The sequence below is a fragment of the Desmodus rotundus genome, chromosome 10, assembly GCF_022682495.2.
Source record: "Desmodus rotundus isolate HL8 chromosome 10, HLdesRot8A.1, whole genome shotgun sequence".
Lineage (NCBI taxonomy): Eukaryota > Metazoa > Chordata > Mammalia > Chiroptera > Phyllostomidae > Desmodus > Desmodus rotundus.
The window spans coordinates 42,788,505-42,805,164 of record NC_071396.1 but is presented as its reverse complement, the minus strand read 5'-3'; the positions used below and the strand labels follow the sequence as shown (position 1 = coordinate 42,805,164).

The 16,660-nt window shown below is 44.2% G+C and overlaps 1 protein-coding gene across 2 annotated transcripts; it reads right to left on the bottom strand.

Annotated features, from left to right (window-relative positions):
• Positions 1–252: 252 nt before the first annotated feature.
• On the bottom strand, positions 253–10,871 carry LOC128779458 (olfactory receptor 2V1-like). Of its 2 annotated transcripts, none has more exons than XM_053913287.1 (3): positions 10,503–10,871; positions 7,691–7,802; positions 253–7,598 (listed from the first exon to the last, which is right to left on the bottom strand). In XM_053913287.1, the coding sequence occupies exons 2-3, from the start codon at positions 7,738–7,740 to the stop codon at positions 6,629–6,631; spliced, it is 1,020 nt and encodes a 339-aa protein (XP_053769262.1). In that variant the 5' UTR covers positions 7,741–7,802; positions 10,503–10,871; the 3' UTR covers positions 253–6,628. The 2 variants fall into 2 exon arrangements, with proteins under 2 accessions (XP_053769262.1, XP_053769263.1); XM_053913288.1 differs by lacking the exon at positions 10,503–10,871 and adding an exon at positions 8,813–8,843.
• Between the last annotated feature and the right edge of the window lie 5,789 nt (positions 10,872–16,660).

Sequence of the window (16,660 nt, the reverse complement as noted above, 5' to 3'; positions counted from 1 at the left end):
AGGAGAATCCTTTTCATTCTGTGAGAAGAATTCAGTGGAAAGGTATCTCATGCTAAAAATCAATAACCATACCAGCTTTTTCTTTTTGTGTGTGCAGAGTTCGAAGAACTGAGTACCTTCTCATTTGCAGACATATCTTGTTTTATTGCTTACAATCTCTTTTATCTTTATTGGCCATTTCTATTTCTTCCACGAACTGGGAAGGTCAGGCATTTTGTCTGTATTTCTGTGGAAGTGTATGTCTCTAGCAGCTCTCTTTGTAATCAATCTCTGTCTTTGGGTCAAAGGTTGACATTATTTGCTACTTTGTCATTTATCTGTTTGTTTTATACATGAATGTCTTTACAAATAGATATTATATTCACAAATCAATCTCTGAGATTTCGTTTCTTATTATTAAGTTTAGAAAGATTTCTCCCCCCTGTCAGCTGACGGTAAACATACACCTTGGTTTACTTGCTTACTTTTAATTCTGTATTATTTGTTCTGGAGAATGGTGAGTAAAGAGGTCTGTAGATTTTCTCTAAATGGTTGTTTTAACATTCATTGTGCCAAGAAATTCTGGGAAACAGAACAGCAGCCTCTGACAACTGGCAACAGGCCTGTCAACGTCAGCCAGCTGGCCTTCCATGAACAGAAGCACCTTCACAGAACACCAGCCACAGAGTGGGGCAATCTGACACTGGGATGAGCAAGGAAAAAACAAGCTACTGCGTATTTTGTCTGAGACCAGACAAAAACAAGATCACTGTGTCCATCACAAAACTCCAAGCATCACCCTCCTGACCAATGTGAGTGATGGCCACCCGTCACCAGTTAGAGCTCCAGCCTGCTTGCCTGGGTGGGACTTCCTACGATTCCTGGTCACAGAGCCATTCTGCTTCCCAACATCAGGCAATGTACAGCCACCTCCCGCTTCCTTCAACACTCCTAAGTGTCACTAATCAGAGTCCCAGTAAGTCCCACACACCACCCTCTTGCTGAGTTGCTCCACAGCACCCCCACGTGAGTTCTTCCTCACTGCAGTGAGCAATGCACCTACCTTGTTCAATTACTGGTGGCCTTTGGGTGGTGGGGGTGCTGGGGTGGGACAGTGCTTTCCTACTATACACAGACCCTCCATAGTCCTGGTTCCATTTCTAGATTTTCAGGATGTTTTCAGTTATAATCTATTCTAACACAGGTGTCATACTTGATTCAATATCTGTTCAACAACAACCACTCAGAGTTGCTCTTCTTTATCAGGGGCTGGGCTGGGTAACTGGGCTACGACTCTAAGAGAGGCAACGAGAATTCTCTGATGAAAAACTCCTCCAGAATTGTGACATGTAAAAGGGACGTGGAGAAGAGCATGAGAGACCTACTTCCTAAAACTTTCTCCCCCCAAAGTGAAGATCACTTTTGTACCCACCCCTTGGGATATCCCATTCTCCTCCCCACACCCCCTCACATGTACCAACAAAACCCACTAACACCTGGGAGGGAAGAAGGCAAGGACTACCTGATGTTCTGACTATCCCAGGGCCCTGCTCACCTAGGAACAGCTAGAATAAAATGTTCCCCAAAATTACTCCTCCAGGTCAAGCCCTACTGATAGAGGAACTCAAGAGTTAAAGATTTTGGGGGCTTCCGGTCACGATGGTCGCGTAGGTAGACATGCCTCACCTCATTGCACGACCATAAGAAAGAACACAACTAACTGAAAAATGAAAAACACCCTGAACCACCATAAAATCACCAAGCAAAGCACCCAGAACTGTATGGAAGTCTGACAACCAAGGATTTAAAGAAGCTACATTCATCCAGACAGGTAGGAGGGGCTAAAACTGGGAGTCCCGGTGGAGAGGACTCCATGTGGCAATCACCGGGAGTGGAGAGGCGGCAAATGGGCAGCAGCCATCAAAACAGGTGGCCCCACATTAACCTGCGGTGGATAAAAATCAGGGAGACACCTCGAGAACGAGCCAGCCAAGCCCCAGGCCAGACCTGGCAGCACTGGGGAAAAAAAGCCTCATAATTTCTGGCTGAAAAACCGGTGGGGGTTGGGGCAGCAGAAAAAACTACCGGTCTCTCAGGAGAGCCTGGAATGCATGCAAACCCATCCACCCTGGAAAACACAACCAGGACAGTAGCCAGAAGGGGTGCCAGTCACACTTAGGAAGTGGATGAAGTGACTCAAAATGGGCGAGGACCATGCAAGCACCCAGAAGTCAGCCAGCAGTGTCATTATCCCCTCTTCCATCCTTCCCTCACACAGGGAGACACAGGTTGCCGCAGTGGGCAAATACCCAAGGCTCCACCCCACAAGACCTAACAGAGCCACTCAAACAAAATCAAAGAGGTCTACCTAGTACACAGACAAGGGAGACTACCAACATCAGGAGACAAAGAAATGTGGCCCAAATGAAGGAACAGAAAAGACCCCCAGAAAAAGAACTAAGCAAAGTGGAGATAACCAACCTATCAGACATGCTGATAGAGTTCAAAACGCTGGCAATCAGGATGCTCAAAGATCTAAGTACAGCAAAAGTATAAGGAAAGAAATGAAGGCTCTACTAAGGTAATAAAGAAAAGTCCACAGTAAACCAACAGGGAAGGGAAGGAAGCTGGGATTCAAATCAATGATGTGGAAAATAAGGAAGAAATAAACAGTCAACCAGGACAAAATGAAGAAACAAGATTTCAAAAACCATGAGGAGAGTTTAAGAAGACTCTCGGACATCTCCAAAAGGGCCAACATCTGAATCATAGGGGTTCCAGAAGGAGAAGAGGAAGAGCAAGAAATTGAAAACTTATTTGAAAAAGTAATGAAAGAAAACTTCCCTAATTTGGTGACAGAAATAGACATACAAGTTCAGGAAGCACAGAGAATCCCAAACAAATTGACCAAGTTGGACCCAAAGAGGACCACACCAACACACACCATAATTAAAATGCCAATGGTTAAAGATAAAGAGAGAAGCTTAAAAGCAGCAGAAGATATACAGAGGGTTCCCTACAAAGGGGTTCCCGTAAGACTGTCAGCTAATTACTCAAAAGAAACTTTGTAGGCTAGAAGGGAATGGCAAGAAGTAGTCAAGGTGATGAAAAGCAAGGACCTACAACCTAGATGACTCTACCCAGCAAAACTATCATTTATCCTAGAAGGACACATAAAGTGATTCCAAAGTAAAGCTAAAGGAGTTCATCATCACCAAGCCCTTATTATATGCAATGTTAAAGGAACTTACTTAGGAAAAAGAAGAAGATCCAAACAACAAATATTAAAATAACAACAAACTCACAGCTATGAACAATTGAATTAAAAAAACAGAAACTAAGCAAACAACTAGAACAGGAACAGAGCCACAGAGATGGAGATTACATGGAGGGTTACCAACAGGGAGGAGGAGGAGGAGGGAGGTTGCAGGAAAAGGTACAGGGAATAAGAAGCATAAATGGTAGGTACAAAATAGACAGGGGGAGGTTAAGAATTGTATAGGAAATGGAGAAGCCAAAGAACCTATGTGTCCGACCCATGGACATGAACTAAGGTGGGGGAATGACAGTGGGAGGGGGCGCATAGGGCAGAGGGGAATAAAGGGGAGAACAAAATGGGACGACTGTACTAACAAAATCAATAAAATATATTTAAAAATCATGAAGTATGATCTTTTTAATGTATTGCTGGATTTGTTTGGCTAATATTTTCTTGGGGTTTCTGCATCTCTGTATATCAGGGATATTGACCTACAATTTTCTTTTTTTTTTTTTTCAATTTTAAAGCAGTGACTATTTATTAACGGACCAGATTACAAAAATGAGCATGGTAGACGCCATAGTTCACCCTTCCAATAAGCCTGTTGATCTGGTCCTCCCTATAACTAGCTGAATTTTACATCCCCGTGACTATTTTGTAACTACCAATCTGTACTTCTTCATCCCTTCCAAACTGGTCCTCAGGTAAACCAAGTGCAGAGATTAGTAGGTTTCGGGGCAGAGGGGACTGAGAAGTAGAGCCCAAATGTCTCGCTCAGGAAAACCCCGGGAGAGGCTTTGGAGGCAGAACCCAAAACAGCTGCCATTTGAAACGGTTCCACCAAGGTTCTTCTGGCTTTTCCAGGACATACTCAGCCCAGGTTCGGACACCTGCCACTTGAAAGCCAGTAATCAAGAGATAAGGGGGCCCTGGCTGGTACACCTGTGGTTAGAGTGTCATCCCAATATGCTGGGGTTGCAGGTTCAATCCCCTGTCAGAGCAAATAAAAAAGACAATCAGTGAGTAGGACTTGGTAGGTGGGGCATCATCCTGCAAGGTGAGAGAGTGCTGGTTCAATTCCTGGTCTGGGCACATGCCTGGCTGGTGAGTTTGGCCCCAAGTCGGCATGTACAGTAGGCAACAACTCACTGTTTTTCTCTCACATCAATGTTTCTCTCCCTTTCTTTCTCACTCGCTTGCTTTCTCTCTAAAATCAATAAGCAAGTAAGCAACCAAAAACAACAAAAAAAAGAGGCTTTGAAATTTCACTGGGTCTCTTTGGACTCATCATGTAAGGGAACCAAAAGGAAGAGAAGAGAGCAGCTCTTCTGGAGTGAGGTGGGGAATTGATATGATCACCAAGGGGAAATTGTTCATGTAACAGGGGATTCTGCGAGTGTTCCCGTGCCTAAGAGAAAAGAAAATGGAAATGTGTGGCCACCAACCAAAGGCAATTCCTCTGAGTATTCAGACCTCTTTGTAATAAAGATTTAGACTACAGCCACAGCTAAATCATCCCAAACAATGAGGTTCTAGTAGAGGAAAAAGGGAACAGGGAATGAGAAGTAGAAGAAGGAAGTTATGAACATCAAGTATGGCATCGTGATCCATTGGTGTGAGTATGTACGTGTGAGTGTCTGTGCACGTAAGCTAACTTGTTCTTCCCTGCCATCCTTCCTTTTCTCCCTGACACCCTGAGTGTGGGTGGGGCTACACTCAGAGGTGAGGTGTAAGTAACATCATTGCCCACACATGGATACCGTGAACAAGAAGGTGCCATCAGTACAAAGAATGGTGACACGTGGTTATGCTGCTGCCGCCCTGCATGGAAGTTCAAATACAGATAAAATGATGTGTCTGCTGAACAGCCAAAGGGGTGGACGGTGTCGTTTTTAGGCTGTTCCCTCAGCTCCAAGCCCACACGTCTTCACTGCAGTTGAGATGCGGGGCCTGCTTTGCCACCAAGGTTAAGAGGAGCATCGCCAACAAGGCACAGAAGTGGACAGTAAGCTGAGAAGAGGGGAGAGAAAACAAACTCCTTCTTGATTTCCCACTTCTCCATCAAAATCATCTCAGACATGTTCTCCACTCTGGCTGTCGGTTCCACTTTGCAGATTTTGTCTTCACTCTCCTGATGCCAGTCTCCTCCCGTCCTTCAGAGGAACAAGCCCTGGCTGACCAGCACCTGTTCCTCAGCCATCTGGGGACAGACAGTGACCTCTGAAACCCTGCATTACCGAACCAACCATACAGCACCCACTAGTAACAAGTCTGACACCCAGCTCTGCAGGCCCCTCTTCTTCCTCTGGGCTCTAGACAACCCACCCTGAGTGAGGGCTGAGCGACCCTCACAGACGCCCCTCTGAGGACCAGCTGGTCCGTGTCTCCTCCTTTGACACTTGGGCACAAGACTCCAGGTTTTACTGACCTGAACCCCTCCCTTCACATTCCCAGGCCTAGAAATAGCTTCGTCCTGCAGGTTTTTTCTCTGCAATCCTTAGTGTTCTTGTGCTATTTCAGTTCTCAGACATACAGTTAGCATCTCTTTACATTATCTTTTCTCTGTTAAAATATTTGACGTGGTGTTTTCCTGACTGGATCCTGACTGACAGACATAAGTTTTAATATAATGGCTCATTCTTTCTTTCATCCTGTTCTAATCCTCATCCTCCAAGCAGAATATTATGTAGAACTTGAAGTTCTGAGTGAATCACAGCTGTTACAGCAAATTTGGCATGTGAACACACACAGCGCTTTAAAAATGTTTTGTACATTTTATCTCATTTGATGCTTCCTGTTGCGTTCGTTTAACAAGGTTTTCACTGAGCAACTTCTACTTATAAGGCACAGGGCCAGGTACTGATAAGATACAAATAAAAAGGCACTACCCCTGCAGATGTCACTTCTAAATAGAGGGATATATTTTTATATTGTAGCAGAAGCCTTATAAAGTGTTTATTGAGGTAAAGGAGAAAGCTAGGACCTACCCGGTAAAAATTATAAAGATAATTTTCTGCCATCTAGAATTCTAATATCCATGATTATTAGGCTGAATCATCAACTCAATAATATACAAGTATGTAAGGGAACCAGGATAGTGGCCCACACTTTCTAAGCACTCAATAAACAGTCACCAAAGAGAACAGTTGAGACATAGAGTGAATTCACTTCAAGGACTCTATGAAGGGGGACCAGCGACAAGAGCAACACGTTGCTTCCCATGAGCTGTTAGAGGTCCATGTAGTGATCCCTAGGTGCGTGCCTGTGAGGCTGGGCAGGTGGCATTGTTCCCACTCATTGATAAAAAAACAGACACTAACAAGATGTGAGTGATTGCCAACATTCTGTAACCTAGATGTGGTGGCACCAGGCACAGGATGCCCTAGCTGTTCAGTGTTGGCTGCCACCCCTGCAAAAGTCTAGCCCCTTCCTAAGGGCCCCCATCACATCCCGGTTCCTTAAGCTATAAATGAGGGGGTTCAGCATAGGGGTAAGTACCGTGTAGAAGATAGAGACCACCTTGTCATGGTTGGGAGTGTGGTAGCGTCTAGGCCTCAAGTAGATAAACATGGCTGCCCCATAGAAGAGGGAGACAGTTGTCATGTGGGAGGAACAGGTGGCCAGAGCCCTTTTACCAGCCCAAGCAGAGCGCATATGGAGTACGGTCCCCAGGATGCGAACATAGGAGGCCACGATGATGGAGAAGGGAAGGAGCAGCATGAACACACAGCAAGCAAAGAGCAGGGTTTCAAAAAGTGAGGTGTCAACACAGGCCAATTTCAATAATGCTGGCACCTCACAGAAGAAGTGGTTCACAACCCTTGAGCCACAGTAGGGGAAGGTCATCACTACCACCATCTGGATCAAACCATCTAGTATCCCAAAGGCCCAGGAACAACCAGCAATCTGGAGACAGACCCTGTGATTCATGCGAGTGGAATAGTGCAGTGGGTGGCTAATGGCCACGTAACGGTCATAAGCCATGAGCCCCAACAAAAGCCCCTCTGATCCAACGAGAGAGACAAAAAGGCCAACTTGTATGGCACAGCCCACAAAGGAGATGGTCTTCCTGCCAGATAGGAAACTAGCCGCCATCTTTGGCACATTGTTGCAGACCAACATGAGATCCATGAGGGAGAGCTGACTGAGGAAGAAGTACATGGGTGTGTGCAGTCGAGGGTCTATGCCGATGAGGACGAGGAGGAGGACGTTTCCACACAGGGCCACTGAGAACCCCACCATGACCACAGAGAAGAGAGCAAGGTCAGCTGGGCTGTGGGAGAAGATGCCCAGGAGGATGAAGTCATCTGTGGATGACTCATTCAACCACATCCCCATGGCTCTGTTGTTCACAGTCATCCTGAGAATTTGGACAAAGAAATCATGAACTAAGTGATATACTTTATTTATCTCTGAATTCTTCTTCTTTCAGCTATATGTTTGGTAACCTACCAGAGCTCAACAACATTTGCTGTGGAACATACAGATGGACGTTCTTTCATATCCCCATGGCACAGATGGTAGGATCTTTGTTAGCTCATAGGGCTGGACCATATAACTATACCTGCATGTTTCCATAAGAAAACAATAGAAAGTGAATTACTTTGTGTGCACAGGACTATTAAACAATCCTCTTTCAGCAGGCAAAATATTGGCTTTCCCATAAGACACTGACTTTTTTTAGCAAAGATTCTGTGGATGCATTCAACTGTCTCTAACAAGACTAGAACCATTTCATGCCCAAGAGATAATTTATATGGTTTAAAATCCCATATAATATATTATTATATAGGTTAATAAGATAGGTTTATATGGGTAGGTAATAGTGACAGGAGATGTTCTTTATTTTGCTCAGACCAAATAAATCAAAATCATTTTTTTCCTCTATGTTATTTACTCCCGAATTCCAAACCTTGAGCAAAGCCTCTTAACTTGACATTCAGACTATCTCAGAACCCATCTAACCCTTATAATCCTAACGCCACTGCCCTGGCGAAAGATACAGTCCTTCCTCCACTGGATTGTTTAGGGTTCTACTGAGTCTCCTGGCTGCTCTCTGTGGAATCTCTTGAGTCTATTCTCATAGCAGTTCAAATGCTTCTGCGAAAATATAAGTGATATGATATAACTCTCTTACTGAAGGGTATGTCAGTGACTACCCAAAATATTCCAAATAAAGCCCAAATCCTATAAGGCCTTAAATCTCTTTCTCTCTCCCTCTCTCTCTCCCTCTCTCCCTCTCTCTTCCCCTCAGCCCCCTGCCACCAACACACTCACTGGTGCCGGTACCTCTGGTCTCATCTCCTACCATGACCCCTTCACTCACTGTGCTTCCATTAATTTCCTCAGACAACCTGGCCTCACCCTCACCTTTGGCCCTTGCCTTCTCTTTGTCTTTTCCCCAATTTCTATCTCTCACCTGCTTTAGAACTTTACTTCAATGCCAACCTCTTTAGAGATGTCTTCTGTGAAAGACGCATGACACGCATGTGCACATGTCTTTCACTCTCAAGCCCAAGCCCTTTCCTGCTTTTTCTCCTGAGTGTGTGCACCATTTAACACACATATGCTCACATTTTTGACGTGTATTGTCTGTGTCATCCACCAGAACAGAGAAGCACCATTTACTTTCACCACGACATTGGCAGCCCCTGGAGTGTTGCCTGCCTCACGGGGCACCCTCAGCACAGAGGGGCTGACTGAAGGGGACCATGCACGATGGAGAGATGTACAGTCACTACTTGCATTTCCTGAGAGCAGGGGACTCCCCTTCCTTGCAGGAGACCTTGCTCTCGACTCCACTTTTCTAGTTTGCTGCTGTCTTCCTTCCTCTGAGGGACAGTAACTCATGGAGTATGAAATATTTTTACGTATTTACTAAAAACAAGGACTTCTCTACAAATGAATGACAATAGTATTGAGGGGACTATAATGGCAGGTCTATGCATTCACCTAGGACACACTACAGGGTCTATCTTTGGCACCTCTGCTGTCACCCACTCATCCCAATGTCAGAATCCCCAGCAGTCACTTCCTCCAACATTCATTCAACCACGGTCCCTTAACTGCTGCCTATCCCATCTGGCTACACCATCACCACTGTCCCTGGATGATGGAGACTGTCCCTAGCTAGACTTCCATCCCCATCTCCCCCTTGCCTCCACCCCAGTTGTTTGCACACAGCACCAGAGTGAACCATTGTCATGAGAATAAGAGACAACATACTTCAAAAGGAGGCAAGACTTTCCTCTGGCTGACTCCCCATTCCCTGGACCAGGCTCACTCTGCTCTCCCTGGAGTTCATTTCCTTCTGGCCTCACCTGCCTCCTGCCTTTCCTCCCACCCAGCAGGCAGATGCCAACCTTCTGGGGACCAGATTCTCTCAGCCTCTTCATTGAAGGCTCTTCCCTAGTTGCTCAACCCTGTTGCCTCGCCTGCTCCTCACCTTCTCAGCCGGGTCGTTTCTCAACACCTATTTAGACTTGAAATCCTTCTTCTCTCCACACTCCTTCCCTGCCTTGCATTTCTCAGAGCACTCAACAAATTGACTGTGCTACATTTTATGTACATGGATTTCTTTCTGCTTTCCCAACCAGAACCCCGGTCACCTGAACTGGCTTTTGCTCCTGTGAAGATCTCTTGCTCACAGAAAAGTGCCAGTCTCTATAATGTTCTCATTAGATATTGTGGAATCATTCACTGTGCATACAAAACTACTCAAGAAGCTATTCTAGCGTCTGACATGCTCCTATTTTCTCCTCTCTGACTTCATTCCTTTATGCTGCGTGTTTAATGAGTGGCTTTATTGTTCTTCCTAGAAATGACACCATAAAAGAACCTATTTTGTCTCTACAATATTCTTTCTGGGATGAGGTGACTCTATGTCCCATGTCAGTTCTCCCTCTCCTCCCCTTCACCTCTCCACTTCCATCCTCTGTCTTCCTGCTTTCAACCACCCTTCACCAAGAACCCCACCACAGAGACCCCAGTCCAGACAAAGGGAAGGCAGAAGGAGTCAGTGAGACATTAAGGAAAGAAAAAGGCAGCAGTAGATAAAAGGAAGAGGACCAGAAAACTATTGAGAAGACACATAACACTAGAAAGCATATACCCAAGCCCACCAAAGAAACACTGAAGGTGGCAGACATCAGGAGGAGGAAGAAATGTTTATAAGTGAATAGAAATGAAGACACAAGCCAGAAATCAGCAACAGGGACTGTAAGGAAGGGACAAGAGAGGTGATGGGAAAACAACACACACTTACCTCAGGCCAGGTTCTCTGGAAAAAAAGTGACTCTGCAGCTACCCTGTGCAGGAGTTTCTGGGATGAACATCACTCCATCATCCCTCACTCACTGGGTCAGAGGGGACATAGGGGACAGGAAGACACTTCTCCAGCTCTGACCTCCCTCCTAAGCACCTCACTTCTCATCCTCCCTGTGACTCTCTAGCTCAGAGGGGCTCAACACACAACAGTCCCCTCTCAGGAAAAGGGGGACAGAGAGAATGGGGACTTAGCCAAGGGGATGGTGGTGGGCAGATGGACTCAGAGCGGGCACCCACGGAACCCTTGCACCCACTGGTGCCTGTCGACCTGCACAGGCTGCCTCTCAGCTCGGCTTGCAAACCTATCTCCCACTGTCCATTAAGGCACTTCACACAGAGATGCAGTGAAGAAGGTAAAGCTGTCCCCCACCTCCCAGGAGAGCCCAAAGACTTCAGCCCTGAAGCAGGAGCTCCCAGGATTACAATTAAAGAGACTCCAAAAGGGACCTTCGGGACAGAACCAGAAGCAGGCCCCGTGGAGACCATGTGAGGAAACCTGGTCAGGGGAGGGCCACAGGGCAGCCAGGGCACAGGAAGGGGGACAAGTTTCTGGGGGCTCTACCCCCACACAGACACACTCCACTCCTCCCCAGTCACCCGCAGGGCCCTCATGGGGTCTCCACCTATGATTGGCCCAGATGTCTCTCCACACTTCACAGTCCACACCTATTCTTCATCTGCTCAGCAGGTCAGCCCACACCTGCTGAAGGCCTAGGATACACAGAACACTGAGTGAGATATTGTGCTGTGTTCCAAGTGGGGCCTGGACACAGCCCTGGCTCCCAGGGGTTCATGACCCAGTGGGAGGGAAACAGAGCACCCGTCTTCACAAGAGTCAGATGGCAGCATGGGAGCTGGGTGTCCTTCACATGCTGTCTGGTGCTTCTCTGTGATCAGCGCCCTGCCCGGTGTGCTGTGGTCTTCAGTTTTATGCCTGTTGGCCCAGTGTGACCATAAATAGCAAACTCTTCACTCTCTACACTGCCCCAGCCTGCACGGTAAATTTAATGGCCACTTTACATTTGGCTTTACGTCCTATAAAGCTGGGTGATCTTTTCATTAGCCAATGTCTTTCCAATTCACTTGCAAGTTGGCTATTTCATCAGTTTCATTTGTTTCTTCTACATCTTTAGTTACTAGGTTCCTTTGTTATAACATTTTCTCTGTGTGTTTACCTCTCTCTGTGCTTCTGCTTCCAGCTACTAACTGGAGGCAAGGAATACGTAGAGGCCACCAAGAGGAAGAGGCAGGAAGACCAGGGAGCAGAGAGAGTGGGAGTGAAACGCGTTTTAGGCACATTTGCTTTTGAGGACTGGACCTAGCCCATTTACCCCTCTTCTTTCTCTTCATTCTTCTCCTCTTCTCCCCCTTATGCACCTGCTGTTTCCCCACATCCATACTTTTGCTCAGGCCATTTTTCCCCCACTGGAAATCACTTTGTCTGCTTCCTATGTTCCTCTTCAGTCACTGCTAATTCTCCAGGACTCCGATGAAATCCATGTTCTTTCACACTTCCCAAAGCACTCGATCCACACTGACATCCACGTCCTGGGAATCCCTGAAGCCTCACTGTCCGCACCTTGCACAGCACAGTCTTACTGCTCCGTGACAGCTCCTATATTACAATTGATTGTACCGAACAGCCTGAAGGTGGTTATATACAAACGAAAAAACACCTCTATTTTTCTAAAAATCACTGTTTTTAAATATGATGTCTCAATTCTTTTTAAAAAGATTTTATGTAAAGAGGGGAATGGAGGGAGGTGGAGAGGGCAAGAAACATCAGTGTGTGGTTGCCTCTCATGCACCCCCTACTGGGGACCTGGCCCACAACCCAGGCATGTGCCCTGACTGGGAATCAAACAGGCAACCCTTTGGTTCGCAGGCCAGCACTGAATCCACTGAAGCACACCAGCCAGGGGTGATCCCTCATTACTTTCTACACTTTTCATGACATCTCGTGCACAGGAAAGAGTTGAGCAGTAAGACTAATTAATGTTCATTTAGCCTTCGAAAATCCAGTACATGGAAAATCTAGACTTCCATCCCATATCCAAGTCAGTGTTTCTCTCCTTGATCCAGCCTACATCAAGGCTAAGTAGGGTTTTGGAGGTCCACTGCAGGAAAGAGAGAAGACTCTGTTAATAATAATTGTTGCTTATCTTTAAAATTCTGAAGGCTATAAAAATAATCTCTGATTTGTCTATTTTTCTCAAAACAAAGGGATGTCTGAACTGATCCTTTCTCTTTTATGTTGAAAGTGGCCTTGCACATACACAGGTGTTCCCTTTTACTTCAATTTGTAAGTCTAATTTGAAAGAGAAAAACAATTTTAAAGTGGCTAAGGGCATTCAAATTACTTCCCAAAGTTTGAAACCCTATATGAAAGCAGTAACTATCACATAAATGTCCACAAGATGTCACGATTAATACTTTTAGAAATTCTTTTTAATTGTTTATCCTAATGTTAATTTTAATTTCCTTATATTTTAGGGAAACACATGAAAGTATGTACTGATTAAGATATATGATTCCTGAAATTTGTTTCTAAACAATTCAGAGATGAGGGAAACGAGGAGAAACAGGTAGGAGAGTAGATGAAACAATATTGGAAATGAGTTAAAAATACTCAAAACTAGGCAATGGGTACACGGAAGCCTATTATACTATTCTTTCTGAGCTCACATATATGTCTCAAAAATCTGAAAGCTCAACCTAGGTGATTTGAGTAAACTACAATATATCCACCTGGTAAAGTACTATACAAGTGTAAGAAGGAACAAAAAGTATTTCTATCTGCTAGGCTGGAGTGACCTTCAGAATACAACACTGAATGCAAACCAGTGCACACAATATGCCATCTCTCGTGGAAGAAAGGGGGATAATGATGTACAGATTTGTATATAATTCAAAATCAAACAAGGAACAGATCACCAAAAATGAATAAATATGTTACATACAGGAAGAGAGAAGTACTGTAGAGATGAGACAGAGATGGAAACTAGGAGGGTTTTTTTTTTTTCAATTTTTATTGTTATTCAATTACAGTTGTATGACTTTTCTCCCCTTCCCTCCCCCCCAACCCCAGCTGAACCCACCTCCCTCCCCCACCCCCACCCCCAATTTTGTCCATGTGTCCTTCATAATAGTTCCTGCAATCCCCTCTTTCCACTGTCACCACCCCACTCCCCCCTGGCCACTGCTAGGCTGTTCCCAACCTCAATGTCTCTGGTTGTATTTTGTTTGTTTTTTTCTTTTGTTGATTATGTTTCAGTTAAAGGTGAGATCATATGGTATTTGTCCCTCACTGCCTGGCTTATTTCACTTAGCATAATGCTCTCCAGTTTCATCCATGCTGTTGCAAAGGGTATAAGCTCCTTCTTTCTCTCTGCTGCGTAGAATTCCATTGTGTAAATATACCATAGTTTTTGGATACAGAAAACTAGGAGTTTTTTAATATGCCTTCTTTTATACATTACACTTGGGCAAATGTTTCTCCAATTAAAATCAAAATTCAATAAAAAGAAAAATTAGATCCATCAAGGACTAGTTTTTATCAGAACAACTTTTATAATGAGATCAATTACAGAAGTTGAATAGAATCTAAGAAAACAAACTTTTTTGAAAGCATCATAACAATACTAACACAACTATGACTCAAGGCCAAGATCCCAGGGAGAAGGGACATGTTTTGAGATGACTTGGACATTCTATGGTGTCTTTCCTTTCAGGACTTGTACTGATTCATCAGTGGCACAAGACATAATGGCCAGAGACCTGAGCAGAGCTTTTGGGAATCTCCTGGTTCAGGGAGACAAAAAAATTAAAGTTTAGAGCCCTCAAAACATTCCAGGGTTTCAGCAAGGACCCCAGAGAGACTGTACCCTAAGAATAACTGATTAACGAGATCATAATCAACTTCTCATAAACACTGAACACAACTTCAGTTTCGCACTCATCAGTCACTGGGTTAATGTAATTTGCTGTCAATTTGGCTGCATGACAAAAGGAAAAGTAAATCATCTCTGGAGGAAAAGGTTATCATCCAGAGCTTTAGATTTGCTTTATAATTTGTAATTGCAGTGTCTTCTATTCAAGGAAAAACGACCATGCATTCCCGGAACAGGATACAATGATCAAAAATCAAGAGAGAAGGAAAAGAAACAAACTCAAAATAGACCCAGACATTGACATTACCATTCATGAACTTTAAAATATCTATTATTGCAGACTTCCGGCCAAGGTGGAAGTGTAGGTATACACTTCACCTCTTCACACAACCAAAAGAAGAACAACAAATTCAAGAACAAAAAATAACCAGAACTGCCAGAATATCGAATTGTTTGGAAGTTCGACAACCAAGGAGAGAAAGAAGAAAATTTCATCCAGAACAATAGGAAGGGCAGAAAGGTGCAGCCAGGGAGGAGAGGACTCGTGGAAAGGTGGTGGCTGGAGGATTGGGTGGGCCAACACCAGCGGTGGAGCAGGTGGTCCCACATTTGTGTGCAGATAAAGTGGGAGGAATAACTGGGGAGCAAGACAGACCTCTCAACCCAGGGTTCCATAGCGGGGGAAATAAAGTCTCCAAACCTTTGACTGAAAAAACCTGTAGGGATTGAGGTTGCAGGAGAATCTCCCAGCCTCACAGGGGAGTTCATTGAAGAGATGCACAGGGTCCTGGAACATACAGAAACCACTCACCCGGGGATCAGAGGGTTACCTACAACGGAGTTCCCATAAGACTATTAGCTACTTCCTCAAAAGAAACCTTCCAGGCAAGAAGGGGTTGGAAAGAAGTATTCCAAGTCATGAAAGGCAAGGACCTACATCCAAGATTACTCTATCCAGCAAAGCTATCATTTAGAATGAAAGGGCAGTAAAGTGCTTCCCAGATAAGGTCAGATTAAAGGAGTTCATCATCACCAAGCCATTATTCTATGAAATGTTAAAGGGACTTATCTAAGAAAAAGAGGACGATCAAAAATACAAACAGTAAAATGACAAGAAACTCACAACTATCAACAACCGAACGGAACAAGAACAAAACAAAAGTGAACTGAGTGAACAACTAGAACAGGAGCAGATTCACAGAAATAGAGACCACATGGAGGGTCGTGAGCAGGGATAGGAAAGGGAGGAGGGAGATGGGAGAAAAGGTATAGGGAATAAGAAGCACAAATGGTAGGTACAAAGTAGACAAGAGGAGGTTAAGAATAGAATGGGAAATGGAGAGCCAAAGAACATATATGTATGAGCCACAGATATGAACTAGGGTGGGGAAATGATGATGGGGGTGGGGTACAAGGCAGAGGGGAAAAATAAGAAAAAAAATGGGACAACTGTAATAGCATAATCACTAAAACATATTTTTTAAAAATACAAAGTGGGAGACTATTGAATGTGGAAAGTGGAGGTGTAGGTAGGGCAAGGGAGAGTAATGGGGGGGCAATGGGGACACCTGTAATTCGACAACAATAAAAAAGGTTAAAAAATAAAATAAAACATCTATTATTACTATGTTGAAAATCAAAGAAAGCAAGGTGGATAATTTCATTAGAAATCTGTAATCTATGAAAATATCAAGTAAAATTTTAAAACTGAAAAAATAAGAACTTAATAAAAGGAATTAGCAACAGTTTAGACGCAGATGAAGAGAGGAGGAGTGAATTCAGTCAACACACCTATTGGTCAGTAGAAAAGTAAGGTTGAAACACAGAGGGAAAAGAATGTAGAGTGTAAATATGGAAAAGTGAATAATAAATGTATGACCACAGTAAGGTCTAACTTATATGTAACTGAAGTTCCAAAAGCGGAAGAGAGAAATAGAAAAGGGAAGAAGCAATATTTAAAGAAAATACTGGTGGAGAAATTTCCAAAAGTGATGAAAGACATCAACCCACAGATTAAGAATCTGTATTAACCAAAACCAAGATGAATAAAAAATATCGATAGCTAGGTCTTGCTGGCTTCATATGATGAGTTTAAAAGAGTTCCTTCCTCTGAAATTTTTTGAGTAGTTTTAGAACAGGGGTGTCAAACTCATTTTCACCGGGGGCTGCATCAGCCTCACACTTGCCTTCAAAGGGCCAAATGTAT

Bases quoted from the DNA above. Each gene is read 5' to 3' on its own strand.
- LOC128779458 (XM_053913287.1), bottom strand. From the start codon at position 7,740: ATGAAAGAACGTCCATCTGTATGTTCCACAGCAAATGTTGTTGAGCTC. The intron at 7,599-7,690 runs GTAGGTTACCAA...CCAAATTCTCAG, and splicing joins GCAAATGTTGTTGAGCTCTG to GATGACTGTGAACAACAGAG.